General features: G+C 39.2%; 4 protein-coding genes across 5 annotated transcripts; 3 read left to right on the top strand and 1 right to left on the bottom strand.

The window, feature by feature from the left end:
• The first annotated feature begins 841 nt into the window (after nucleotides 1-841).
• Nucleotides 842-5,129, top strand: LOC110861319. Its single transcript, XM_022110424.2, has 8 exons — nucleotides 842-960; nucleotides 1,017-1,142; nucleotides 1,240-1,313; nucleotides 1,416-1,724; nucleotides 1,922-2,412; nucleotides 2,834-3,528; nucleotides 3,638-4,445; nucleotides 4,688-5,129. The coding sequence occupies exons 4-8, from the start codon at nucleotides 1,535-1,537 to the stop codon at nucleotides 4,814-4,816; spliced, it is 2,313 nt and encodes a 770-aa protein (XP_021966116.1). The 5' UTR covers nucleotides 842-960; nucleotides 1,017-1,142; nucleotides 1,240-1,313; nucleotides 1,416-1,534; the 3' UTR covers nucleotides 4,817-5,129.
• A 109-nt stretch (nucleotides 5,130-5,238) lies between these two features.
• Nucleotides 5,239-10,492, bottom strand: LOC110861338 (vacuolar protein sorting-associated protein 16 homolog). Its single transcript, XM_022110446.2, has 13 exons — nucleotides 10,134-10,492; nucleotides 9,923-10,057; nucleotides 9,012-9,472; nucleotides 8,483-8,852; nucleotides 7,947-8,074; nucleotides 7,736-7,880; nucleotides 7,531-7,665; nucleotides 6,950-7,111; nucleotides 6,733-6,882; nucleotides 6,396-6,643; nucleotides 6,214-6,310; nucleotides 6,033-6,136; nucleotides 5,239-5,623 (listed from the first exon to the last, which is right to left on the bottom strand). The coding sequence occupies exons 1-13, from the start codon at nucleotides 10,380-10,382 to the stop codon at nucleotides 5,458-5,460; spliced, it is 2,550 nt and encodes an 849-aa protein (XP_021966138.1). The 5' UTR covers nucleotides 10,383-10,492; the 3' UTR covers nucleotides 5,239-5,457.
• A 544-nt stretch (nucleotides 10,493-11,036) lies between these two features.
• Nucleotides 11,037-14,248, top strand: LOC110861355 (tubulin beta-4B chain). The gene is made up of 6 exons (XM_022110464.2): nucleotides 11,037-11,873; nucleotides 12,138-12,246; nucleotides 12,299-12,654; nucleotides 12,899-13,106; nucleotides 13,182-13,438; nucleotides 13,743-14,248. The coding sequence occupies exons 1-6, from the start codon at nucleotides 11,817-11,819 to the stop codon at nucleotides 14,094-14,096; spliced, it is 1,341 nt and encodes a 446-aa protein (XP_021966156.1). The 5' UTR covers nucleotides 11,037-11,816; the 3' UTR covers nucleotides 14,097-14,248.
• A 4,677-nt stretch (nucleotides 14,249-18,925) lies between these two features.
• LOC110861328 (ATP-dependent zinc metalloprotease YME1L) lies at nucleotides 18,926-25,113 on the top strand. Of its 2 annotated transcripts, none has more exons than XM_022110434.2 (16): nucleotides 18,926-19,074; nucleotides 19,324-19,482; nucleotides 19,567-20,004; nucleotides 20,443-20,650; nucleotides 20,719-20,874; nucleotides 21,099-21,287; nucleotides 21,712-21,806; nucleotides 21,881-21,995; nucleotides 22,069-22,104; nucleotides 22,354-22,446; nucleotides 22,511-22,893; nucleotides 22,960-23,041; nucleotides 23,117-23,232; nucleotides 23,294-23,476; nucleotides 23,551-23,820; nucleotides 24,154-25,113. In XM_022110434.2, exons 2-16 carry the CDS (start codon nucleotides 19,459-19,461, stop codon nucleotides 24,286-24,288), a joined length of 2,523 nt encoding a protein of 840 aa, XP_021966126.1. In that variant the 5' UTR covers nucleotides 18,926-19,074; nucleotides 19,324-19,458; the 3' UTR covers nucleotides 24,289-25,113. The 2 variants fall into 2 exon arrangements, with proteins under 2 accessions (XP_021966126.1, XP_021966127.1); XM_022110435.2 differs by having other exon boundaries at nucleotides 18,954-19,074; nucleotides 19,393-19,482.
• The last annotated feature ends 76 nt before the right edge of the window (nucleotides 25,114-25,189 follow it).

Below are 25,189 nucleotides of genomic sequence, written 5' to 3'. Positions count from 1 at the left end.
AATTGAGTTGAACCATCAATTATAAAACTGCTTATCAATAATTTTCCAATGTTTCTGAGCTATTTTATATTACGACGGAAATTTTAAAAATGTGCTGTCTCATCTCATCTCATCTAATCTCACCGATTATGACGAATGATTAGCCTGCAAAGACGGATGGATAACACGTCTCATAAATATCATCCTTTAATAATTTCCAAAATTCCCGATCTACTTTAAATAAATATATTTCCGACGGAAATTTTTTTAAAGTGCTGTCTCATCATCACGAAGCATTGACCTGTAAGGAAAGATCGTGACTGATGTATGCTTGAGGTCAGTGCCGATCTGCAAAGTTCCCAAATTGAGACTAGAATGAAATAAGAAGCCCAATTGGGTACATTAAAAAAATATTTATCAATTAATTACCGACCAATGCTAGCTATCTAACATATCTTCATCGGAAACATATTTCAATTTGATATATTTAAAGTAGCTCGAGAACATTGGAAATTACATTAATTAATTTACTAAAGATGATGATGATGATAAGGATTAGTAAAGATGATATTGATGAGGATGAGTTTAAATAAAATTTCGTGATGCATATATTAATTTGACAATTTTCAATATTCCCGATCTATTTAAAATATATATTCCCGACGGAAATTTTAAAAGTGCTGTCTCATCATTATCACGAAGCATTGACCTGTTGAAAGGAAAGATCGAGACGGATGCTTGAGGTCAGTGCCGATCTGCAAAGTTCCCAAATTGAGACTGGAACCATGCCGGAGTCAGAAATCGAGTAGAGTGCATTACCCCCAAGTGGACGCCAAAGTCTCCAATTCGGCTGCTGCTGGATTTTATTTCTCACTTGGATTCACTCTTCGGCTCAACCGGTCACCTCTTCTTTCCTCTCTCGCTGGACTGGAAATTCTGCTGGAAACTTATTTTTTTTTACTTTTCAAGAAAGAAGATAAGGTAAGTAAGCTGGTTATCTGTTCCTTGTCCCCCTTATTTAAATAGTTTTTCTGCAGTTTCATCTGGAAATCTGCTGGATTTTTGGTTTTCTCACCTTCTCTCCTTGGCTCAACTGGTGGTCTTCTTCTCTCTCTTGTGGAAATTCTGCTGGAAACTTATTTTTTACTTGGGAAGAAGATAAGGTAAACATGACAAGTCTTTGCTACCTTATCGAAATAGTTTTTTTTATTCATTTCATCTCAAAATCGGGTGGATTTTTGATTTTCTCACCTTCTTCAGTTCAACCGGTCAATGACCTCTTCTCTCTGCTGGAAATTCTGGAAACTTATTTTTTTACTTTCGAAGAAGATAAGGTAACAAGTCTTTTCTACCTTATCAAAATAATTTTCTCTATTAGTTTCTTTGCTTTTTACAAACTGTAGTAAATTTATTGATTCCAATTTTTTTAAAAAAAGGTCGGAATTTTGAAAGGGTGTGGTCATCATCGCGGTTTGGCTTATCGGTTATCAATTCTTTTTGAGTGGGGGTTCCTAAAAATACACAATTTTCCTATTTTACCTTCCAAGACGAGAAGATGAAATTAGAACGGACTCAAGTCACTGACCCCACGTTGGGCACGTTCAACTGGTGCAAGTTTAGTGCAACACATAACGATAAACGCGGATTTAAATGCATCTTTAGCGAATGTGCTACGATTTTTCGAAAAAGGGAAGATGCCCTCCACCATGTGAACAAGTTCGATTTGGAGCAACACATCCGTTTTGGTGAGTGGTGTTATTTTTTTTCTTGATTTTTGACATGTTTCCGACCAAAGTACTGTCTCATTTTGCCTCGTCCATGAATCATTAACCTGTAAAAAAAGTCGTAATTAGATTCATGACGATCGATGAGATGAGATGAGACAGCACTTTTAAAATTTCCGTCAGAAACTTAAATACAGGGTCTAAATTTCATGATACAGGGTTGGTCAAGCCATCCAACAAGTTTCGTCGCCTTTTTATTGGTGATACTCCTCCTCAAGAGGATCATGATCTGGCCACCATCATGGGTCAATCGGAGGCTGAAATGTCCCAGAACTTCTACGCCAAGTTTGAAGAATGCACTCGGAAGTTGAAAGAAACCAGTGTTGGGGAAGTAGACGTTTCTTCTTCTTCTTCAGAAGACGGGGAGGACGACGATGAGGACGATCATACTGGCGACATGCAAATTGATACGAGCCAAGTTGATGCATTCTTCGATGACAGCGCGATTCTAGAAGATTTCGAGGGTTTGAAGAATTTGATGGAGACTGAACCCAGTTGTTTCAATTCAATCCTTCAAGCTCCACTGCGTGGCAGCTATTTGCATGGCAAGTATGGCAAGTATTCGAAGGAAGAATTGCGGAAGATGAAGTGGATGGATATCTACGATGAAGCAAGTGTTGGTGGAATTACGATCAAGACGAGTGATCAGGTGAGTTATTATTGATTTGAATTATTTCGAGAGTTTCCAGAATGGTCTGGGTCTCCCAGTGGGTGGATGTGTACAGATTTTGGCCAATCTAGTGTTAATCGATGATGAATTTAATTAATAATTAGTATGAAATTTGACACCATTTCCCAATGGGCACGTTTGGCCGAGATATTTGCATCTGAAGAGGAGAAAACCCGCAGTAAATTTGGAAAGTAGATAATTTGTCAACTTTACGGCGGGTTTTCTCCTCTTCGGATGCAAACATCTCGGCCGAACGTTCCTATTGGGAGATCGTGTCTGGTGCAAATTTCATACTAATTACTAATTAAATTCATTATCGATTAACACAAGTTTTGCCAAAATCTGTACGCATACGTTTTGAGACCTTAATTGTTAGCATTTTTTTACTAAAATTTTGCAGTTGAAACTTGAAAAAACGAGCGACAACTCGTCCAACAAAACGGAGGAGCGTCCTTGTTGCTCTTACTCTTCTTCTTCTTCTTCCTCTTCAAACTGTCCTTCAACTAGTAGCAGCAGTGTCGGAGGCAGGTCTTTAGGATTATTACAACTCTTGGATGCCGGTTACAACGTTGGCTGCTCTTCTAGTGACAAGCCCATCAAGCTAGACAATATTACTCTAGAAAGCATGTTGGAATCTAGCGCCAAGATTGTGGGACGAGGTCGTATTCCCTCGAGACGAAATTGGAAAACTCTACCAAAATTGCCAGAGAGAGAAATGGCCAAGCATCGAAGAGTTGTACACAGAGAAAAAAAAGCTCGGGCCGAACTTGAAGAAAAACAGAGGATGGAAATGGGTCAAGATAAGGATGAAATCATGCAACCTACGGAAGAATCGTGCTCGGCTGAGACTAAACGACGGGTCAAGATCGAGACGGAGGAGGATAAGGAAAAAGAAGATGTGCCTGTCGTTCGAAGCACGGTTGCACCCCCTCCAATTTCTGCTGCTCCAGTTGCACCCAGATCAACTTTTGTTGCTCCTGTAGTTACGCCCCCTTCAATTTCTGTTGCTCCAGTTGCTCCTCATCAAGAGGGCCCACTTTACTACTCGTACAGCTTCATTTACGAGACTGGACTGAAAAATAAGCCCAAATTTGCGTGAGTTTTGGAAATTTTTATTTAATTTTTACAATTTTTAGTGTAAAAATTTAATTTTTACAATTTTTCGTAACAATTTATACAAATTTATTATTATATATACTTACAGACAAAGTGGAAATCAAAAGCCGTACCACTGCCCAGTCCCGGACTGTCCAAAAACCTACAAGAACGCGAACGGGCTCAAGTATCACGCCATTAATGCTCACAACCCTCCGCAAATTTACAAATGCGACCAGTGCAGCAAATTGTACCAGACGAAGAGCAGTCTCGACAAGCATATCAAGGCGCACACTCAACCTCCTCGAGCAGTACCGGCGAACAGTTCTCGCAGCGGAAAATTGCACCCACCAGCGCCCAAGAGGAAGGCAGTCGCAGTCACCCCAACGACAAGCCAACCTTCGGATACTGAATCAGAAACGGAAGTTGATCACGGAACCAAGGAGCAGCAACAGGTTCAACAAACTATCGTTCCACCACAACCACAACCCACTGTCACCCCCATCGTGACCCCCATGCCAGCCTGGGAGTCACCAAGTGCATCGTCGTCGTCGTCATCATCTTCCTCAGGACTTTCTCAGTTTGAAAATTACCCATACTTCCATCAACAACATTTTGGACAACGTCCACCACCACAACAACAACAGCACTCGTCTGGTTCACTGTATTCGAGCAGTTGTGGTGGAGATTCTATCAAGACTCCGGATCACCGTGAGGTTGAAGAACTTCGTGCTATTCCGACTTCCAGTCCAATCTCGTTTGATCTCGATTTTGATCCGTCCCTCTTGTCGAATGAGGTTTTGGAAGACAGCAATGATTCTTCCGATGTCGGGGCTGCCTTCCAGGACAGCATGTTGTATCCAAGCATGCCGAAACTTGAGCTGGTCATGCATACGCCGCGTAAAGCGGCGCCACAGGTAAATAAATAGAGACAATCTTAGAAATCCAGTATTAAAAAGTGGCCTAGTTAGCTCGCTGTTAAAGTTTCGGTAGCAAATTTTTGCGGACCGGTATAATTTTAATGCCAAGTGGTAGCAAATTTAATACCGAGAAATCAATACCTGCGTGACTTTACTAGATTTCTAACAGTGAACAATTAATTAATTAAATTAGTTTTGTCTCATTTTGCTAAATCGTGTCATTTTTTTCGAATTTGCAGTACGAAAGGACATACGGACTTCCGCCCCAACTGAAGCGAAAGGATAGGTCATCCGCTCCAATGACGGCGTCGCAAATGTACTTCCATGAACGGGCTGGACCCCAGTCGAACATGTACTATCAAAATTAGGAACTCAATTACTTCGTCTACCATTTAGTATTATTATTCAGTCAAAACAAGTCAAGTTATTCAGTCAAAAGTTATATTCAGAGCTTTAATTGCAAATTGGTGATTTAATTCTGTGAATTTTAGTTAATCATGTTCAAAAATTTTAGTCAATATTTATTTGTTCTTGGGTTGTGTTTTGTGTTCCTGAATTGTGTTTGCTTGTTAAAATTTATTTGTTTATTTGTTCTTGTTTGTTCTCGAGTTCTGTTCTTAAATCGTGTTCTTTTGTTAAAATTTATTGTTTTTAAGAAGTGCAACCTAACCAGGGTTTGCTTTTAATCAAAAATTGCTGTTTTTATATAGAAATTCTATGCAATATATGCATGGCAAATTTTAACCCGTATTTTTATACTGTTCAAAAAATGTGAAAGAATAATAAAGTGTGTTTTTAAATAACTTTTTATTTCTCTTTTTATCCATTTCTCAAAATATTCTATATAAAAATGAAGTAATTACAAATTGTACGTTCTTCTGGAATGGCTTATCGATACAGTTATGTATGTAAATAGTATTATGGCAATAATATAAAAGTTAATTACAGATAATTAGTTGCTTTGGTCAGCAGGAGACACTTATCTAAGGAAGTTTTTGTATTATGATTATTATCTGCGACCAGATCTTTCCGGTGGGTTTGTTCTCAATTGTTCAATCATGTCGACAATTTTGTCCGCAAGGTCACGATCCGTTCCAAGGCACTGAAGTCGAACGTAGCGAAGGTCTTCTTCATTTTTCCTGTCCATAGCGAGCTTAGCGGCTTCCTCGAAAAATCTGGGGACAAAAGTTAAAATTATCAACAGATTGTGTTTAGTTTAACGTAGGACTTATCATTAAAATCGTCACATTTTTAAATTATTTCTCGGCTTTGGAAATTTATTTTAAAATTCTGGACGACAAATTTGTAGTCAGAGCGTTAATTGATGGAATGGCGTTGAGTTTTTTAAGCCAGTTTCGACATGTTCCAATATTTCTGAAGGCTTCTTAAACTTGAGATCTCCTCTTTCAAAAAGTGTCAAAATCTGGAGTGTATATTTTAAACAAAATTGGGAACGACCTGCTCTACAAATTTGGCGTCCAGAATTTTAAAATAAATTCCCAGAGTGGAGAAATGATTAAAAATGTGCTAATTTTGACGATAAATCCTCGAGTATTAAGTTAATTATTGACTAAATGTACTTACTTTGCCATGCAATAATATTTAACTTGAAGTTCATCCCTCACTTTAGGCAAGTATTTGTTGGCCTCTCGCCGATTTCCGAATTGGACACAGATTTCGACAAATTCCTAAATTTCCATATTAATTGTAAACATAATTTTGTTTACCACCCAATTTTTATGCAATTTGACAAAACTCTACATACCTCAAAACCACCCAACGTTTTCTTGGTTTTCGCCATCTTTTCAATCTCTGTCCAATCTCCTTGTTCCGCATACGTTTGGAGTCGAATGCTCCAATACCTGAAACATTTTGACAAAAAATTAGAAATTGAAATGCATACAAATTAGACAGGAAATCGTATGAATTAAAATTATTAAAAATTACGTCTTGTCCGAAACTTTAAACTCGCTCTTTAACTTTTCCGCTAACTTGATCTGTTTCAAAACCAACATTGCCTTAATTGTGTCACGGAGCGAGAGGCTGGTAAAAGTTTGTCCGAATTGTTGATCCCATTGTTGCTGATATTTTAAAAGCTTGTGCTGTTCTTCACAGAGATTCGCGAGGAAGTCGTTTTTTCCCTTTTTGTACATTTCTTGAGCCGAGACGAGGGCGGAGAGTTGAGAGGCGACTCGCTTTTGGGAAGGAAAATTAATTTTGAAAAAAAGCTTAAACGAAATCAAAATATTTTTGATAACCGTATTTTTGATAACCATTTCCGTACCGTGTCTTTATAACTCTCTTGAACAAAAAGGGCACCTTGCTGTTGGAAATCGTCCTCCTGTTCGTAAATGTCTCGAACAGCTTCGGGGTTAAAGGTCTTGCAGTATTTGATGTACAGATTTTGAGCAATTGGATATTTACGAATTAGCATCTGAAATTAGGCAAAGTTAGTTAATTGCAAAAATATGTGGGGCATGTTTCCAGATTTTTTTTTCCACCTGAAACTCTGATAGTTGCATGGTGCGTTTAAGATTGAGAAGAACGTCATAAATTATATTTGCATCGCCACTCTCGACCGCGTTATGCAGGGCGGTCGTGTAGTCGCCAAGTTTTAGGAAGAGAGGAACTTGAACGCTGCGACGAACTTCGAATTGGGCCAGCTATTTAGAAAGGAGTTATTTTTAATTAATTAAGGAATTAATAATGCGGATCCCCCAGCGAATGCTATCCTATTTTGACCAAACTAGTGCCTATCGATCACAAGTTTAATTAATATGAAATTTTACGAAAGGCTCGATCTCCCAATGGGCACGTTTGGCAGAGATATTTGCATACCAAGAGGAGAAAACGCGCAGTAAATTTGGAAATTGTAAAATTTGTCGACGATAGGACTCGTTTTGTCCTCTTGGGATGCAAATATCTCTGCCAAACTCCAAATGTGTCATTGGGAGATCGTATTCTTTGCAAATTAATTTCATATTAATTAAAGTTGTGATCGATTGACACTAATTTGCTCAAAATCGGACAGCATATGCTGGGAGACCTCCATTGTAAGAATTGACAACGTTAAAAAACCCACATGCAACGCGAGCCTTTTTCTCCCAGCTTCAGAAGCTTTATTTGCTATTTCACTGTAACTGATGTTTGTATCAGATTTTAATTTGGCATAAATTTCCGACGCTAATCTGCTCTCTTCGACGTGAGTTTGTCCAACCTGCGGATTGATAAATACATTGTAGATTGGTGATCCATTAAAAAATATGATTTGCTTGTCTTTCTAAAACCTTGTAACACGCCCAATGCGCCAAAATCCGTGATCTTCCTTGTGTTTCTCGTAATTTTAAAAATTCCGCAATTTTAATTGCTAATGCGTATTGTCTTCTGAGAACTAGGCGATCAATTAAAACTTGAATTCCCATATTGTCCAATCTATCAAGATTTTTAATAAACTTGTTTTAAAGCATTACTTTCAACATTTACAAATGTAAAACTTACTGCGTGTACGTGAGTGGAATGGCAATCTTGTAATCCTTGACGGCATTCAAAACGCGTAACATTTGGCACATGTGGACATAATCTTCGGGGCTGTACTTTGTCAAGAAACATTTTCCGAATTGGGCGGCCTATAAGAATAATTAGAATAATTAGAAATAATAATCGTAACTTATGTTAACTTGACTCATCGCCAATATCGCCACATCTTAAATCTTCCTTGACCCTGGGAATTTATTTTAAAATCTTGGACGACAAATTTGTAGAGCAAGTCCAGTTTATTAAAAATATACACTCCAGATTTTGAGTTTTTGACGGTGGACATGTCAAGTTTAAGAAGCCTTCAGAAAAATTGAAACTGACCGAAACCGGTTTAAAAAACTCACGGTCATTCCATCAATCAACTAACTGACTACAAATTTGTTCAGAATTTTAAAATAAATTCCCAGACCCGAGAAATAATTAGCAATGCGTTGATTTAGACGATTTTGGCGAAAAGTCATCCAGTTCTACGTTACGGGGGACAATTATTTTCCTACTTTTAGCAACATTTTCTGTGTGGGTGGATAAAATTCGTGTCCCGCTGCAGTGACGCATTGTTCCACGGCCGTTTTAATGTCAGTGATCATCCTGATGTACTCGTCCGCCTTGTGACTTCCTTCATTAAACTTTTTCGACGCTTCGAGCAACACGGATCCCGGTGCGACGGAACCAATCCCGAATATGTCGTTACTTTCTTTGGGGACTTTTTGTATTATTTCGTGCGTATAGTTGCCCACAACGCGGACGCAGTCGATTTCAGGAACAAGGGCGAACTGACTGTCCATCGTGAAGGTGAGCGTGTTTCCGTTAAGGCTGACTAGAAGGAGGGAATTGTCCCAACTTATCACGACCGCTTTAGAACCGCACCTATGAAGATAACACAAGGATGAATTTTAGATAAGCCTCGTCCTCACAAAATAATTCAAATATAAACGTCAGTGGGAAGCCGTGGGGATATCAGCATAATCGATAATCGAATAACTGTGTGGACATTGTCCCTCTGTCCGCACCCACTTATTAACCTACCAAACCATTTGTCTCGGTTTTGTCCTCAGTCCGGCAGCATGTTCGCAATATTTGTTCTCCAAATCGGACGATCCTAGCCAAAGCACCCCGGAATCGGTTAACATTGCGATATGGAGTCCATTCAGGGACGCAGCGACACACGTTATTGACGCGTTTGTTCCTGCGGCCGAGCTGAACTCGGGGCAAACCTGGGTGCATTCGGATCCATCGACGAGATAAGTGAGGGATCCTCTCGCGACGAGAACTTGGGTGGGTTTCTGAGGTTGGTTGGACGATGAAGATGAAATCACCGTCCAGGCCGTGATGGCGATGCCACTTCCAGCAACGGGACAGTACCGTTTGACCCGAGCGTTCTTGTAATTGTTCATGACGACAAAGTTGTCCCGAGTGGTGAGGTAGGCGACCCCGGTGCCGGAACTGGAGAGAAATATTTCGGCTTCGTACGCTTTTTCTTTCGCTTCCTGTTTAGATTAAAAAATGTTATTTAGTTAAGTGATGATTCTTAACTCATGGCCAAAATATTAATCAAAAGCAGCACATTTTTAATGATTCATCGGCTGTGAGAATTGATTTTAAAATTTTAAATTTTACACGACAAATTTGTAGAGCTGGTCGTTGCCTATTAAAAAAAATATACGCTCCAGATTTCGACACTTTTTGAAGGAGGAGAGTTTAAGAAGACTTCAGAAAAATTTAAACTCGTCGAAACTGGCTCAAAAAAAGCACGGTCATTGAGCAATCAACTTGCTGGCCATAAATTTGTCGTCCAGAATTTTAAAATAAATTCCCAGAGCTGAGAAATGATTAAAAATGTGCTGATTTTGGTGATTAGTCATCGAGTCCTCTACGTTAAATTAAAGTTAAATGATTATGAATATGGTACGGAATTGATAAACAATTTTTTGCATTACATTTCCGAGCGGACATTTAACCGTTTGTTTCGATCTCCCAAACAAATCGTACACCAGGACGTTTCCGTCTTCTTGAACACATAGTAAATCCTCGGATGTTGACCACCCCATTTTAACCAAGGTGCCCGAGTCCCACTGAAATTAGCGAGTCAATTAATTAGTTATTTAACCCATTTATAAACAATTTATAAACCAGACGATGATTTAGTACCTTAATTGATGCAATATTCCCTCCCGATGACGTGTACAAGTTAATGATTGGTTTAACCGGAACATTTTGCGTCACTTTAAGGAACTTTTTATCATCTCGAATAGTCGCCAATGGTCCGCCGTAGGAGGCACCGACGACACAAAAGTTTTCGACATCGACTCCCGGACTCCATCCCATCGAGTAGAGTTCAACCTTTCGATAATAATCTTTCCCCACATTGTGCCAGTCCCCCGTGTAGAATATGCTCATCTTTAAAAGATAATTTGTTTCCTAATTAATTAGTTAGTTAATTTTAATAGTAAATTTTTGGAGCAAGTAAAACACCCACAAATAAATAGAATCACTGTCATATGAAGATTTTTGTGTATGATTCAACTTCAAGAGGACGAACGGGCAAAGTGAAACGATGAAATGGAATAAAAAGTCAGTCATGCTTTCATACGATGAAGAATGCAAAACTTATCACGTTTGGCGACGATAATGGCGAAATTTGTCGAAATTGTGTTAATATATGCAAGCATATTGAATGGCTAAAAACTAGGAAAATTTTGAATTAGTAGAAATAAGTAGTTTTAACAGCTAAAATCGAATTCATACATAAATTTTATGCAATTTTTTACGTATCTATTTTTTTAATGAGTCATGAAACGAATGTAACTACAATTTCAATTTTTCCACATTTTGTGCAAATTTTTAACTTCTTTCGAGATGAATCCGATCTATAAGTTATGGTCTAAAAAAATGATAAATATTTAAATATTTAACAATGGACTCTTTGGTTGTACAAATCTCTGAATTATGTATGAAATAATTAATGTATTATCTATTTTTGAAAGTAAAATTTTTGAAGGTAAAAAAGTCGCTCATTTATTGAAAATTAAAGTAAAATTATCCATTAAAAAAAATAATAATTGTTATAATTAATTTTCATAATTTACAAAATTTGTAAATGAAGGAATGTGCATTCTGAAAGCACAACACGACGCCCACACACTAACCGACCCAGCAAGTTCTATGGAACAAGGAGTGTGAACGCCAACCCATTGTCTTTCTTTCCAAGCGTTGTTTTACTCCTGCGCAACTTAGCATGTAGATTTTCTCCGAGGTGGAAAATTGATGGATGCGTCTAAAAAGTAAGCATTTTACTTGGATATGAATTATTTGGAAGTAAGTATTTTTTTCCTTGGTTGGATTATTACAATGCAAGGTATTTGTTCAGTATGCAGATTCATTTTATGATAATTGTCTCATTTCCTCCCTTTTCTTGGAACTTTTCAGAGTTAAAAAGACAAAATATGAATGAACAATGGTGATTTGCTTTGTTCTGGGTATAAAGCAATTTAGTTTGTTTATTCATTCTATTTATCAGATAAATAGAATTTATCATTTTTACAATAAATCCTCATCGGAATCTATGCATTCTTCGAAATAATTGCAATTTTGCAATTAACCCTGCCAACGGAAATTTGCAGCAAAATACTTCAAAAACTTCGTCATAAATTTGAGATCAGTTGCCCCTCGGTCTTTGCAGACGACAGACGTGTCTCCTTCTCTCTCTCCCACTTTTTGAAAAATTTTCTCCTTTTGCCAAGAAATTTTCTGGATAATCTCTTATCTTCTCGTTCTCCTCCCCCTGTGGAAATCTAGCTGTCTAAATAACATTTCGTTTATCAATAGTCAATCATGAGGGAAATCGTTCATATTCAGGCTGGCCAGTGTGGAAATCAGATTGGAGCAAAGGTAATTATGTGAAGGGGTTCGAAAATTTTGAGATTTCCGAGCATTTTTAGAGGGCATTTGTTTCATAGAGGGTCGTAGAAGTTCGGGGATTTGGGAAAAATAGGGGGATTAGATAAGAAAAATTGGTGAGGGACGAGGTGAAAAAGGGGTCAATGACCTTTCACCTTTGTGACGAATATGATAACCTATTTATGGATATCGTGGTGGATGTTGATAACCACTTAAATTCTAAATTAAAAAGTTTGTTTTCTATTATTTTTCCAGTTTTGGGAAGTCATCTCCGATGAGCATGGTATCGACCCCACCGGAACGTACAGAGGCGACTCGGATCTCCAACTGGAGCGAATTAATGTCTACTATAATGAAGCCACCGGTAAGTTATAATAGTAGATAATTATGCAGCATCTAATTAATTTTTTCCCCAGGTGGAAAGTACGTCCCCCGTGCCATTTTAATCGATCTTGAACCTGGTACCATGGACTCTGTTCGATCTGGTCCGTTCGGTCAACTCTTCCGCCCCGACAACTTCGTCTTTGGTCAATCTGGAGCTGGAAATAATTGGGCGAAGGGTCACTACACCGAAGGCGCAGAGCTGGTCGACTCTGTCCTGGACGTCGTACGGAAGGAGGCGGAGAGCTGTGATTGTCTGCAAGGCTTCCAAATGACGCACTCTCTCGGAGGTGGAACCGGATCCGGACTGGGAACTTTGCTAATCTCTAAAATCCGTGAAGAATACCCGGACAGGATTATGTGCACGTTTAGCGTCGTCCCCTCCCCAAAGGTAACAAAGAATTAGATATATTTCCATCCAAAGAGGAGAAAATGTGCCCCAAAGTTAGCTAATTTTTTCGCTTTCCAAATTTACTGGGTGTGTTCTCCTCTTCAGATGCAAATATTTCTACCAAACGTGCCCACTGGGAGATCGTTTCTTTTGAAAATTTCATACGAATTAAATTTGTGATCGATTGACACTATGACATGTAATTGTGGATGATTCGCTAACTAACTATTTGCTGTGTATGCAGGTATCTGACACCGTCGTCGAGCCGTACAATTGCACCTTATCGGTCCACCAGCTCGTCGAAAATACGGATGAAACCTACTGCATTGACAACGAAGCCCTGTATGACATCTGTTTCCGAACTTTGAAGCTGACCACCCCCACCTATGGAGATTTGAACCATCTCGTCTCCGCCACAATGTCCGGTGTCACGACCTGTCTCCGCTTCCCTGGTGAGTAAAATAATAGTATTGGTAATTAAATACAAATTAGGACAGACATAAATTAATTGTGTATGTTTTGTGTAGGTCAACTAAACGCTGACTTGAGGAAATTGGCCGTCAACATGGTCCCCTTCCCTCGTCTCCACTTTTTCATGCCGGGATTCGCCCCACTCACGTCGCGAGGATCACAACAATACCGAGCTCTCACCGTCCCAGAACTCACGCAGCAAATGTTTGACGCCAAGAACATGATGGCTGCCTGTGACCCCAGACATGGACGATACCTGACGGTTGCCGCTATCTTCAGGGGGCGCCTCTCAATGAAGGAGGTGGATGAACAGGTGAGCCATAAAATGAAATAATTTCTCAGGAATTTGGTTTTCCGGGCTGTTACACCCAGAAAAAAAAGACGAAAATCTACGTAGAGAAGGCAAAAGTCGTACGAAAATACGGGTTTTATGAATAAATTAACTTTTATCGTAAGGCCTGACTGCTACCTTCTCCACGTAGATTTTTGTCTTTTTGTGGGTGTAACATCCAAACCCTGGGAAGAACGGAGCTCAAAAATACTGTATTTTGAACTATTTTGCCAACAACCCCTCCAATTTCCGACTTTATCTCACCAACTTATCTTCCCAAATTTAGATGCTCAACGTCCAAAACAAGAACTCATCCTACTTCGTCGAATGGATCCCGAACAACGTCAAGACCGCCGTGTGTGACATCCCTCCCCGAGGATTGAAAATGTCTGCCACCTTCATCGGAAACAGTACATCGATCCAAGAACTCTTCAAGCGAGTTTCGGAACAATTCACGGCCATGTTCCGGCGAAAGGCGTTCCTCCATTGGTACACGGGCGAGGGGATGGACGAGATGGAGTTCACCGAAGCAGAGTCCAACATGAACGACTTGGTGTCCGAGTATCAACAGTATCAAGACGCCACGGCCGAGGAGGAAGGCGAATTCGAGGAGGAAGAAGGCGAAGGTGAAGATGCTTAAAGAAGAAGAGGAAATAAATCAACGACAAAATCAGCCTAAATTTTTAATTCAATCGTTTTTAAAAGTGTGTAATAATGAAATGAGCTTCGTAATTGTATTTACATCGCATGTAAAATGAAAATGAAATGATGGTATTTATTTTATGTATGAAATGAAAATGAAAAGTAAAACCGGCATGTTTTTCAATTGTTAAAATAATTGTGGGTGAAATTGGTGGATTGCTTTTCTTGTAAGATAATTAATAGTTAGTTAACTATTGTTAAGTTTAGTCGATAAGATGTTATCTTTGCATAATATCTTGGAAACTTGAGATTATGTAACATGGGATCAAAATTGAGACGGGATTTGTAAGCGCAGAGGTTGAATGAGAAACTGGGCAGTGAAACTCACGTCACTCTTTCCTACGTCTGTGAAGCTGTACCTGGGTTTGAGTGCACTGCTGCCGCCCACCGTCCAGCTTCCTACCGCCAACCGCCGCCTATCTTCCTACCGCCTACCCGCAGATGCCAATGCTAAAAAACCTTGTACATGGACTTCTCTCACCCTATGCCGTACCATAATACCACAAAATGTTAATTTTACTCTAAAATACTCAAGAAATCCCGAAAACCAAACAACAAACTAATAAAATAGTCCGCATAGGTTCCTAGCGCGGGATTTCAAACTACCGCCTCCATGCTCACATATGTTATCGACCGCACCCCCGGTCATCATTTAATGCGGACCCGCACCCGCCAGATCCCTCTGGTCAAAATTACCAAACCGGTAAAAGTCATGACTTGACTTTTTGCTAGTTTCGACTTTGTCTCCGTTTCCTCAAGCGGGATTTCAAACTACCGCCTCCATGCTTACATATGTTATCGACCGCATCCCCGGTCATCATTTAATGCGGACCCGCACCCGCCAGATCCCTCTGAAAACGAAAATGAAACCGTACGAGTTCACGCACCTTTAGCTGATGTACAACTCGATGTGGACACAGTTTGTACTGTCCTTGGCATTTCTCAGGAAGAACTGAATTATATTCCGCCTAAAAAAATGACAGTTATATTTTCCCCAAACGAAGTTTCCAAATTTTTTGACTACAAAACCTCAAAATTTGTAGAAAACAAGATTCGTGAGGACGTTATTTCGCAGAAACTTCGGGAAGCTGGCATCCTTTGCCCTTTTAAGAATAGGCGGGAGCCCTATTATTATTCGGAGAGGAAAAAAGATCAGCCATTCGCTCGACAGGAAGGATACTGCTCATGTGGAATCAAATTTCAAGTAACTTTCCCATGCAAACCAATCCAGGGAGAGGCCTTGGAAACTACCTTGGAATCTTTCGGAGTTTTCACCCTCGTCCAAGGAAAAAGGACGTCAAGGCCAATCACGGGGATCGAACGAGAAAAACTATCAAACCAATTATCAACTACATCGGCAGCAAAGATATTTCTCACAGACTTGAGCCATGTGAAAGGGCTCCAGCTTTTACATAAAAGCGTTCCTCCCAGTGCAGACGCTCTACGAACTGTGAAATCAGAGTCCAAAGGAAAAGTCAGACTAGCTTCTAATATATTCGACGACTTGAGGTTGTTGAAAAATCACTACCAGACAAGCCACAACGCCAACGCCACAATTTGTGGTTACATCCAAGATTTTAACTTGGATGCAAAACTTTTTAGGCTGGATCTTTTCGACCAGCAATCAATAAAATTATTTACGGACACAATTTCACGAGAACATGTTATTGTGGGAATTGATGCGACAGGAGGTATTTTAAAGCCCCTACCACGAGATGCCCTATATCCTAGCAATGATCCTGCTGACAAAACTCACAGGAACAAAAGGAACACATTGTTATTGTACACTATTGTGGCACAAACGAAGCAGGGAAGCTTCATTGTGGCTGACAGTGTTTTAATGCGAGGTCAATCCAATGATATTGCGGGTCCTCTTACTAGCATCAAGCGAGGCGTGAAAAATTACGCCCATATCAGACCAAGAGTGCCCCTGATGTAATATTACCGACTTTAATTTCGCCATGCTTCATGCTGTGTCTGAGGGATATAACACAATGAAACTAGAAGAATATTTGAAGAAAAGTTACGCCGTCCTCAAAAACGAGGACACGTTTGCTGGAGATACGGCGTGCATACAATTGTGTGCATCTCATTTGACAAAGTCATTTCTTGACAATGTTCGCAAGAAAACCGTTGGGCATAAATTTCGAAATGAGATCGTGGACGCAAGCGTACGAGGGTTAGCCAAATTACAAGAGGCGTCAACGTTAAACGACGTGGAAATCGCCATGAAGGGTATATGTACCCTATTTGGGAAGGAGAAGATGTCCCCCGAAGATGTCCAACACAACCTCGCGCGAATCAAGTCAATTTCTCTTGAAGAATGGGTGGATGGGGACGTTATAGTGGATGACTATGCAGGATCAGACGAGGAAGAAGTAAACGCAAGTAGGTTATTACGTGAGAAGTTGCCATTCTACCACACTTTTCAGAAAATAAGAAGAATTGAAGAAAAACACGTGAATGAGGATGCAGAGTTGAACCCATTTTACAATCCTGCTGTGCTGAACGTGTTTGAAAACACATACGCCCCATACGTTGGAATTTTCGCACGTGGAGTTGTGCAGCAAACCAAGAACGCCAACTTTGTCCGGGCAACGAATGGATCATGTGAATCAGAGTTTCGGCTATCAAAGCAAAATCTTATCGTGGAACCGGAAAATGTCGCCGACTTTGTTCGGCATCGCTTTGAAATTACAAATGGTAAAAACAAAAAATTTTTATTCGACAATCTACCAAAGAAAACAGCAAGCAAAGAAGTTAAGCTAGTTACAAAAACGCTGCAAAATGACGACGAAATCGAACGTGGAGATATTCCAAAGGGACTAATTCAAGAAGAAGTTCAAGAATGCAAGGAGACATGGAGCAAAAGAAAAAAAGGCGAACGAAAAAATAGATATTTACATAATAGGACTGAGCTTACCAAGCTTGACGAGGAGAAGGCAAGAGAGAATGCAAGGGTTCAAAAGATTGGGAGAGACAGGTCTTCTCAACCCCTCCAACAAGTTCTTACTCTGAACAATCAAAATAATGTAGCACGAACTATGGATGGATGTTTGGAGACTCGGTAATGTAGTATTTAATATTTAAACAAACTTTAATAACCGCTTAACATCGTATTCTATAAAAATACCCGACTGAAAGATGTTTTATTATAGTGTAAATACTAATTTCTTCCTATACAAATTCGGGAAAAATAGGCAAAGGCGTAATAAAACATCCGCGGAAGAAGAGGAGACTACCACAGCTAACCTGGAGTCAAAGTTCAGGAAAATAGTCTCTGACATTCTGACGGATCAGCAAGGGAATTCTGGTCTGATTAGCCTAATTGAATTTTTGCAAACGTTTATTGCCAAATTTCTTATAACAGTTATAACAATAAAAATCTCTTATATTCTTAGCTAAGCAATCGCTGCGGAAGCAAGTTTGGGGTGAAGAATTTGTCACCCAGGAGAAACAACAATATCAGCGATATAAGTAACTTGCAAATACATAATAATATGGACGATGAATTTAATCGTAATTATTGTACAGAATCGTTGAGAATCTTACTGAGGATTCACTCATGATGGCTTACTCCAACATTAAAGAAGACATAATGGAACTTTACGTGGCCAATCGGGATGAATTTGTCGGCGGCTACAAATGTGCTCGACAAAAGGTCGCTAAATTTTCCCAGCTATTTAACTAGAACCTGATATAGTAATATTCTAATACATTATTTACGCAGATGTGGGTGGAACGAAAGCCAAACTTTTCTGGAAATTTGCAGCAAATGGTGGTATCATATCCATTTACCACAAAATCTTGCTCTAAGATATGTTCCACAGTTTCCTCCAAAAGCTTAAAAACATCTCTGCTCTAGGATTTGAAGTATCTTTACAATGATTATTTCACAATTTACATTTAAGTAACAACCGTTCTGCTTCCCGAAACACTGGAGCTAATTTACTCTGATGTCTTGAAAATACCACTTCACCAAGCAAGAAAAGAGCTTTCCAACATCTCGCCATTTGACTAACTTGATAAGCTTATAAATTTAAGTTATACGAATCTATAGTACATGTTCATTATTGAGAATCAAAGTAAAACTAAGGAAGAAGGCAAAAGTAACTCTGAGTTTATTTATATGGTTTATATGGATCCGATCCATCTGGAGGGTGCGGGTCCACACCAAAAGATGACCAGGGGTGTGGTCGGTAATACATGCAAGCATGGAGGCGGTAGTTTGAAATCCCGCTGTAGGAAACGGCGACAAACTCAAAATTAGCAAAAACTCCAAGTTATGACTTTTACCGGCTTGCTAATTTTGACCAGTGGGATTTGGCGGGTGCGGGTCTGCATTAAATGATGACCGGGGGTGCGGTCGATAACATATGTGAGCGTGGAGGCGGTAGTTTGAAATCCCGCTGTAGGAAACGGCAACAAAGTCAAAATTAGCAAAAACTCCAAGTTATGACTTTTACCGGCTTGCTAATTTTGACCAAAGGGATCTGGCGGGTGCGGGTCCGCATTAAATGATGACCGGGGGTGTGATCAGTAATATATGCAAGCATGGAGGCGGTAGTTTGGAATCCCGCTGTAGGAACCTATGCGGATTATTTTATTAGTTTATTAGTTAGTTTTCTGGATTTTTTTAGGAATTTAGAGTAAAATTAACATTTTGGGGTATTATGATACGGCTTAGGGTGAGGGAAGTCGATTACACGGTTTTTTGGAAGTGGCATCTGCGGGTATGCGGTAGGAAGAGAGGCGGCGGTTGGCGGTAGGAAGCAGGACGGTGGGCGGAAGCAGTGCACTCAAACCCAGGTACAGCTTCACAGACGTCTCTTTCCTCCGATTTCTCATCCACAACGTAGTACGTTTTGGTTTTTGGTGTTGTCTTGAATTTCGATAAGCATTTCATTCTGGATAAGGTAAGAAGACACTTGATAAGTGAAATATGTGTGGTTAACTATAATACTGTCAATGGCAACTTGTCAGGTTTAGGATAGTTTTTGTTCTGGACAAATTAAAATTGGTAATTTTCCATGAATTTGGTAAAATCGAAATACGGGAATAAAAATCTAAATTCTAAATTGTCAATGTTATAATCCAGAGCAAGTTATCTTATCGGTGATAATATCAGGTTAAGAATAGTTACATTCTTTCCTATTTGTTTACAGAAGGCGAAATACCGTCAGAATTACAAATAAATTGGATTACATAACATTATATTTCTTCACTTACTTCAGACCAGAGGCACAAGATAAGCATCAGGCATCAAGAGTAATCCTCAATTAGTTGTACAACCATCTTTAATGTATTCTGTTCAGCATAATCAGGTAATTAATCGTCTAATTAATTAAACAATTACTGTCCACATACGTGCATAATTTTGCTTATCAATCTAATTATCCTAATTCCAGCTTCTCCAACAACTAACCCAACTAACATGCGGCGTCGTCGCGACCGTCACGAATACCAGAGTTCGCCCAAGAAAACTCAAGTTAAACGCTAAATCGACCCAACAACAGCAACAACGCCACAATTTTTTGCCCCCTTCCGCCGCCGCCGCGGCTGGAGAACTTGGTCATAATGCAAATTCATCATCAACTGGAGAAAATTTACCGTCTGGAATCTCGAATAAAAATCTTCTCGGACCGCTCCTCTCCGCACAGTTCTCAAAATTAGGACTCACCGAGTTCAAAACGGATGCAGAGTTTAATCAAGTCGTTACCCTCTTGGCGGACAGGGTCATTAACAAGGCGAACACTGGACAGAATTATAACTCATCGGTAAAGGATAAATTTCGAAGTGAAGAACAATTCAGATTGGTTAACCAGATTTGGGAGGATGTCGTCCAAGTAATTTTACATAATATTAATTAACGTAGGACTCGATAGCACATTACGAAAATCGTCAAAATCAACAAGTTTGTAATCATTTCTCGCCTCTGGGAATTTATTTTAAAATTCTGAACGACAAATTTGTAGTCTGTGAGTTGATTAATGGAATGGGGGTGAGTTTTTAAGTCAATTTCGATAGGTTCCAATTTTTCTGAAGGCTTCTTAAACTTGAAATCTCCTTCAAAAACTGTCAAAATCTGGAGTGTATATTTTTTATAAAATTGAGAACGACCTTCTGCTCTACAAATTTGTCATCCAGAATTTTAAAATAAATTCCCAGGGCCGAGAAATGATTAAAAAGGTGGTGATTTGACGATTGTGGTGATGGTCATCGTAAATGTCATACAATTGTCTTTCCGCAATAAATATATTTAATTAATCATAATTAATTCATAGACCGTCAACGTCGACTTCCCCTCATCCATGACTGGATGGTCGGACAAGTATTTAAAAACAGTGATGCTGAAGCAGGTCAAATCTGTGGAGAGGTCATCCTCCCGTGAGGAATTTGCTTCCTCACCGTATCTCAGATTCAGCAAGAACGGTCTATTCGACCTGGACAAGAGGTTTCTCCACCCCACGAACGGTGGTCTTTATCAAGCTGGTAAATTTATTTATAAAATTAATTTAACAATTTAATTAGATAAATAAATAATTGGTTAACAAATTTAGTCCCATTCCGCACCTTCAAAACACAACGAGACCTGGACGCGGCGAGAGAGAGGAATCCAAGCTTGTTGGCACGTGTCAAGGACAAGTTTTTTCCTGGCAAGGATTCAACAACGCCTGGCGGACCGGGTGCTCCTTTAAGCAGTGATAAGTTGAAAGGTGCTTAATTACTAAAAATTTTGGCGTGGGTTCGATTTCTGTTTTTTTTTAAAACGGGGAACAAAATTGGACAAAATTCCCATAAATTGACCCTAAACAAGGGTCGCCCCTCGCTTTCCCGACAGACGAGTTTGAACGTTTATGTACACCACAAATCGAACCGACGAATTTCCGTTTTACAGAGATTTATATTTGTATAAATTTTGTTCATGTTTTTGTCACAGCAATGGTGGCAGATCTACCTCAAAATGATGCCGACAAGTTGAAAATCGCATTTGCTGAGGGATACATGTCTGGGACGGGAGGTGGTGGGAGTGGGCAGGGTGAAAAAGGCAGAGCTTATCGCTGGTTGAGGACACTCCAACAAATCTTGGCGATTGCGGTGTTTACTGCGATTCTGGCTTCGTTAATGGGTGAGCATATAATATGTTCACTTGCTGTTTTTTTTAAATGGAGGTCTCCAGCGTACGTTTCCAGATTTTGAGCAAATTAGTGTCAATGGATCATAAATTTAATTAGGATGAAATATGCGAAAGACACGATCTTCCAATAAGCACGTTTGGCAGAGATATTTGCATCCGAAGAAGAGAAGACACGCAGTAAATTTGGAAAGTGTAAAATCAGCCAACTTTTAAGCACGTTTTCTACTCGTTGGATGCAAATATCTCTGCCAAACGTGAGCATTGGCAGATCGTGCCTTTTGCAAATTTCATGTTAACTTAATTTGCGATAGGTTGACACTAATCTGGCCAAAATCTAAGAGCATACGCTGAAAGACTATTATTTTCAGTGATTTTAAATTGTTTCTTATTTATATATTTCGTTTAATTAATTTAGGATCTTTTGGGAGTGGAATGTTCCGAGTTAGTGTAGGAAATGGGAACGAGGTTCAACCGGAAGACATCAATGTTACTTTTGATGATGTTAAAGGGGTATGTAGAAGTTTCGTACAATTTGGGTGCAAGTTCGTTTATCAGTGAAACTAATTTTTTAACTGACTATGAAGGTGGACGAAGCAAAGCAAGAACTTCAAGATATCGTTGAATTTCTCAAAAACCCTGCTAGATTTGTCGCACTGGGTGGAAAGTTACCGAAAGGGGTGCTACTCGTTGGACCGCCAGGTTAGTTGGTTTTTGAATTCGATTAAAGTGCTTTGTGTAATTGTTCATAATTTGGATTTTTTTAATTGTGTAGGAACCGGAAAGACTTTGTTGGCAAGAGCGGTCGCTGGTGAGTTACTGTTTACAAACGACTGTGTTGGTGGAAGGTTTTTGAATTTGGGGGTGTAAAATGTGTAAACTATTCGGATTTGTAGCATTTAAAAAATTTCAAAATTGCATACTTGATTTTAAACTTTACAAATGCTTTAATCGGTTATTTTTCGAATTCTACAAATCAGGATATTTTAACCGGAAATTATTCCCCCAATTGCAAAAACCTTAGGTCTGATCGCTGTCTTTAATTGTGTTTGATTATTAGGCGAGGCTGGTGTCCCATTTTTCCACGCGGCTGGTCCCGAGTTTGACGAAATCCTTGTGGGGCAGGGAGCCCGAAGAGTGCGAGACTTGTTTAGTGAGTCGATATGCATAATATATAAATTCTGATAACTGAATTTAACTTATCTTAATTTATGCAGAGGCTGCCAAACTAAAAGCCCCATGTGTCGTATTTATCGACGAGATTGACTCTGTTGGTGCAAAGCGGACAAACTCTGTCCTTCATCCCTACGCTAATCAGACGATTAACCAACTCCTCTCTGAAATGGACGGATTTCGTCAAAACGAGGGCGTCATCGTTCTCGGAGCTACAAATCGTCGCGAAGATTTGGACAAAGCGCTCCTTCGACCGGGTCGATTCGACGTCGAGGTTCCCGTTCCCGCCCCAGAATATCAAGGTCGCAAAGACATCTTGGAACTGTACCTGAGCAAGGTAAAGATTGGGAATGATGTCGACGTGGAACTCTTGGCGAGGGGAACGACTGGTTTCACGGGGGCAGATTTGGAAAATATGATTAATCAGGTTGGGTTTAAAGGTCAAATTTCGTCGGGTTGTTTGTTAATCTAAAAACTAATTTATCTTAATCAGGCCGCACTCAAAGCAGCGATTGACGGAGCGGACAGCGTGTCCAAGAAACATTTGGATTTCGCTAGAGATAAAGTGATCATGGGTTTGTGAAATAATTTATAACCAATTTTTGTACGTATGTAAATTGATGACAATTAACTTGACTAATTATTGTTAGGCCCATCCCGAAAGAACCGTATCCCAGACGAGGAAACGAATAAAATCACAGCCTATCATGAAGCAGGACATGCAATTGCATCATATTTTACCAAAGATTCTAATCCAATTCACAAAGTAAATGGACATTAATGCTCAACAAATTCATGATAAGCAAGCTAATAATAATGTAAATCAGGTAACGATAATCCCTCGCGGCGCTTCGCTCGGACATACCGCCTACATCCCGGACAAGGAGCAGTACCACGTCACCAAGTCACAACTCATGGCGTTGATGGACACCATGATGGGAGGCCGAGCTGCGGAAGAGTTAATTTTTGGCGTGGATAAAATCACGTCGGGTGCCTCGTCGGATTTGAAGGTTCGGATTATCCAAATTCAAGTAGTATGTAATTAGTTAACTAAGATTCTAATTGTAATTAAATTAACCAACAGCAAGCCACCTCTATCGCGACACACATGGTGAAAGAGTGGGGAATGTCGGATAAGGTTGGACTTCGCACGGTTGAAGACAGCAGCAAAGCCTTGGTCGCCGTGAATGACCTCGGCCCACAAACGACGGAATTAATCGACGCAGAAATTAAACGCCTCCTCGCAGAGTCCTATGAAAGAGCAAAGTTTATATTGAAATCGCACGCGAAAGAGCATAAAGCTTTGGCCGAAGCGTTGATGATGTATGAAACTTTGGACGCGGAAGATGTCAAGGTAGACATGATTTATGTTTAATTACTAATTGTAGTAAACTTGATTAATGTAGGACTTCATTATTCAACACCTAAATCGTCAAAATTAGCACATTTCTCGACTCTGTGAATTTATTTTAAAATTCTGGACCACAAATTTGCAGTCAATGAATTGATTAATGGATTTAAAAAAAACATTGGGAACTACCTGGTCTATGAATTTGTCGTCCAGAATTTTAAATAAATTCCTACAGCTGAGAAATGAAAAACATGCTGATTTTGGCGATGAGTCATTACGTTAGTCATTAATTGTATGTAGTAGACCTTGATTAATTCTAATTATCCGATTGATTAGGCCATCCTCGCCGGTCAACCACCCCCAGTCCCACATCACAAAAAGGAAAAAATTCTTCTCCCTGCTACAAAACCCACCACGACGGGAGGAATAAGCCCACCCGGCGGTCCGAAACAACGGCTACATCCCTGCTAAAACGTCAACATGCAGCAATTTATATTATGTTTTATCTCGAATGAAGGAAGGAAATCGTTGTATTTTGCGTTTTAACGAAGAAAACATTGACAGCGTGACCTAAATAATGTTAAATTCGTGCTATTAATAATATCCTATCTCTGAAATTGTGTCGTGTTTTGCTAAAATTAGAAAAACAACATTAAAGCTGTCGCGTATTTACCAAAAAATGATTGTAAAATTCTTTAGACTGGATTTTTTCGTAGAGATCTGCTGACTCTGGGTTAAAAATATGAATGAATAATCCTTGTTGGAGAGTCCTCAATTAGTCAATTATTTACTATTTATGACGGTCAATTATTATTTATGACTGACACTGAAATAATTAAGAAGCTAATTATAACGCATTTAACACTTTCTTGAGTTAATTGTCCTAAATGAGCGGTCCCGTTTTGTAGGACAATTTTTTGTTCTAATATTAGTATCATTTTAGATGTAAATTATCTACGTAGTGCTAAAATTTAGCAAATTCTATCTATGCAAAATGGAAATATAAATCCGTTAAATATGCAATTATATTTATGTAACTAGACGTAAGTCCATTATTTAGTGGTACACATTTTCCAAAAACTAGTAGTAGTCTTCAGCTAGGCGAAATTTTAAATATCCATTATCTTTTGAAATGCTTATTTAAGTTCAAGTATTTTAAAACGCCAAAACCAAACTGAATAATTAAATACGAGATGCGTAACTGCTACTTGCCGTGAAATTGAGAAATCATAAAAATCTTGTCAATTAATTATCAAGTAAAATGATTAATAAATTAAATTAGTAGAAATATCATAATTTTTGTGTCATTTTCTACGCATGTGTTGATAATGAATTGCAGATAGCGTTCGAAATCTTGATAAAGAAATAAGGT

This window comes from Folsomia candida, unplaced genomic scaffold (genome assembly GCF_002217175.1).
Source record: "Folsomia candida strain VU population unplaced genomic scaffold, ASM221717v1 Fcan01_Sc040, whole genome shotgun sequence".
Lineage (NCBI taxonomy): Eukaryota > Metazoa > Arthropoda > Collembola > Entomobryomorpha > Isotomidae > Folsomia > Folsomia candida.
The sequence above is the reverse complement of the archived record's forward strand: the minus strand, read 5'-3'. Positions and strand labels throughout refer to the sequence as shown.